General features: G+C 37.2%; 1 protein-coding gene across 1 annotated transcript; it reads right to left on the bottom strand.

Annotated features, from left to right (window-relative positions):
* Window positions 1-335: 335 nt before the first annotated feature.
* On the bottom strand, window positions 336-2,945 carry LOC141641385 (uncharacterized). Its single transcript, XM_074450049.1, has one exon. The coding sequence runs from the start codon at window positions 2,943-2,945 to the stop codon at window positions 336-338; it is 2,610 nt and encodes an 869-aa protein (XP_074306150.1).
* Window positions 2,946-3,372: the final 427 nt, after the last annotated feature.

Consider the following 3,372-nt stretch of genomic DNA (forward strand, 5'->3'; position numbering starts at 1 on the left):
ATTTAACTAATTATTAGTCAAATAATTCAGACTAACTGGTTAGTCAAATTTGGCATCTACATGACTGTATTTTCATACCGTCACATCACTCAAGACGTATCCTATAGGTGTGACTTTTAGGGACCAGTTGATCACCGCCATCAGTATGACAATAACGTCAAACTTATCTAGCAAGCCAATCGTTATTGATAAACGTGGATCAACTGATTATGATACAAAGTATACCCTTTGACCCTTTTAGAGGTTTATAAGTCCTTGCACTAACTGTTAAGGACACTAACCCCAACAAGCTCCCACTTGTCCGTACAAGTGTATGTGCAATGACGTTATCCGCACTAACTGGAGGACACAGGCTCCAACACTTTTTGATTGGGAGGATACCCAAGAAAAATACATCTTCTGGCTTTAGGCATGAATTTGTCCCTAGCAGTGGGAGGCATAGTAGCATAACAAAGAGAACCAAACACTCTTAATTCATCATATCTAGGATTAGTGTTGAATAACAACTCATGTGGAGTTTGCCAATTTAAAACAGAAGAAGGCATTTTGTTTATTAAATAGGTGGCAGTGAGTAAACAGTCCCCCCAAAACCTTATAGGTAGTTTAGCATGAAACCTAAGAGCACGTGCAGTCTCTAGAAGGTGTCTATGCTTTCTTTCTACCCTACCATTCTGTTGAGGATGACCCTTAATACTTCTTTGATGTACAATGCCCTTAGATGCAAAATAATCACTACAATGCACTTGGAAGAATTCAGTACCATTATCAGATCTAATTATCTTTATCTTTGCACTAAACTGAGTCTCAATCATATTTATAAAACTGATTATCAAATTAGGCACTTGAGTCTTTTGCTGTTCTAAGAAAGTCCAGGTGCATCTGGTATAATCATCCAGAATAGTAAGAAAAGACTGTGCACCAGTCCTATCAGGCTGTCTATATGGTCCCCATAAGTCCATATGAACAAGATCAAAACATTTAGTAGCATGGGAAGTACTTCTATTAAAAGGCAAAGAGTGATGTTTGGCAAAAACACAGGTCTCACAAAACATTTTATTAATATTCTTCATAGTAGCAGGATGTACATGTTTTAACTTCTCAATGGAAGAATGACCTAGTCTTGAATGAAGTAAAGCTACATTAATTTGATTAACAGAATGAACAGATGAAGCTTTATTGCAAGATCTAGTATTAGTGAACACTCTAAGTCTGTATAGGTCTCCACATCTTTTACCACAAGCAACATTTGTCTTACTTGAAGGGTCCTGAAAGAAACAAGCATTATTGAAAAAAGTGACAGTTAACTTAGATCTGGTTATCAATTTTCCAACAGATAAAAGATTAGCTTGAAAATCAGGTATAAGCAAGACATCAAACAAGGTAATTTCTGAGGTCAAATAAACTGTCCCAGTTTTATACACTGGTTTCAAGGTGCCATCAGGTAAAGCAACAGACAAAGGGTGTGATAAAACAACAACATTATGCATTAAAGAAATATCTAATGTTATATGATCAGATGCCCCAGTGTCAATAACCCAATCAGTGTGACTGGTAGACCCATAATTAGCATAAGAGTGGGTTAAGGGGATACCTGCAAAATGAGAAAAGGATTGAGATGCAGGAATATCAGAATTAGAAGAAGAAGCTCTCTCAGATAAAGCTTGAAGAACTTTGTTCATTACTGAGTCAACAATGCCCTGGACAAGATCTGGTGAGACTTGAGAGCCAACAGGTGTATCAGCAGTTGCAGTAGGAATCTGAGGAGCTGGGATAGAACCCACTGGATTGATGTATCCATAAGATGTTGGGTAAAAAGGATTGCCATACTGGGCAGGAAAAGAAGGAACAGAACCATAAACTGCAGCATACTCAGCATCTTGATCATGACTGACTTCTGCATTATTAGCAGTCTTTGATGGTGGAGGTGCTGGTGCAACAATCTCAGCAGAATTACCGTTCTTCTTAGCCTGCTTGGCCTTCCAAGCCTTAAACTTATAGCAATGCTCAATGATGTGACCCTTAATGTCACAAAAGAGACACGTTTGCAGTTGAAAACAGTCTGCAGTCTTATGATTAGTCTTACCACATTTAGCACAAGGTGGGTTATCAAACTGACCAACAACTGTAGCATTACCAAAATTATCTTTAGATCTCTTGTTTTTATTATCTTCTGCTGTTTTAGGACCATTAAACCTTTTCTTGGCAGCATATGCAACATTCTCAACACCAGCAGAACCAGTACTGTCATTAATAGACTTCTGTCGTTCTATCTTTTGCAACACACCTAAAGCTTTATTGATGGGTGGCAAAGGTTCCATAGATAATAGAGACGACTGAACTTGTTCATACCCAGCATGTAAACCCATTAATAACTGAATCAGCTTAGATTGTGTTTCCCTTTCAACCAATCGTTTCAACAAATTGCAAGAACACTTAGCCATGATTCCACAGATACACTGAGGAACAGGATCCATATGATCTATGTTCTCCCAGAGACCTTTAATTTTACTGTAGTAATCTATTAAGGAAGCATTTTCTTGCTTAACATTTGCAAGCTCTTTCTTTAACTCATACAACTCAAGAACATTCAATTGCCCAAATCGTTCAACCAACTCAGACCATAAATGTTTAGAAGATTGAGTATATTGAAAGTTATCTTGTAAAGTTTTGATCATAGAGTTTTTAATCCATCTAGAAACAAAAATATCACAACGAATCCAGGCGTTATACCTCTTATCAGTCTTCTCAGGAAGTAAGCATTCTCCAGAAATAAAACCAATCTTGTTCTTGGAAAGCAGAGCCTGAATAATCTCTCGTTGCCAATGACGGAAATTGGAGCCATCAAAAAGTGTTTCAGAAAGCTTCAAACCCGGTTGGTCAGTAGGAGACAGGAAGAGTGGATCATCAAGCGGAGAAAAAAGAGATTCTGATTCAGGTTGAGACATATTTGATTGATGATGTATTGATTTATGATGAATATACGAAGATAAAGATTCAAAGATTTAACAATGAATATGATTATTGATGTGTGCGGAAGCATTTTTAGGATCTATACCACTGATACCATATGAACTATGGTGAAACTAGATCATAATGATCAGATTGTATGATGATGATGAATGTAAAAGAGACGAGAGAAATAAGAAGAGAGAAGAGTAATCTGTATTATTATTCAGAATCACTTAACCAATGAGGATACAATGGTGTTATATTTATACTAGTGTGTTAGGTACAATTATAAGTCGGTTATAACTAACTAACTCCTAACAGACTAAACAGACTATAACAAACTCTATATTCCACACACTCCCTACGCACCAACAGCCTCCGCATCAAACCCCAACACCACCACTGCACCATCACCAACCATCA

The sequence above is a fragment of the Silene latifolia genome, chromosome 2 (assembly GCF_048544455.1).
Source record: "Silene latifolia isolate original U9 population chromosome 2, ASM4854445v1, whole genome shotgun sequence".
NCBI lineage: Eukaryota > Viridiplantae > Streptophyta > Magnoliopsida > Caryophyllales > Caryophyllaceae > Silene > Silene latifolia.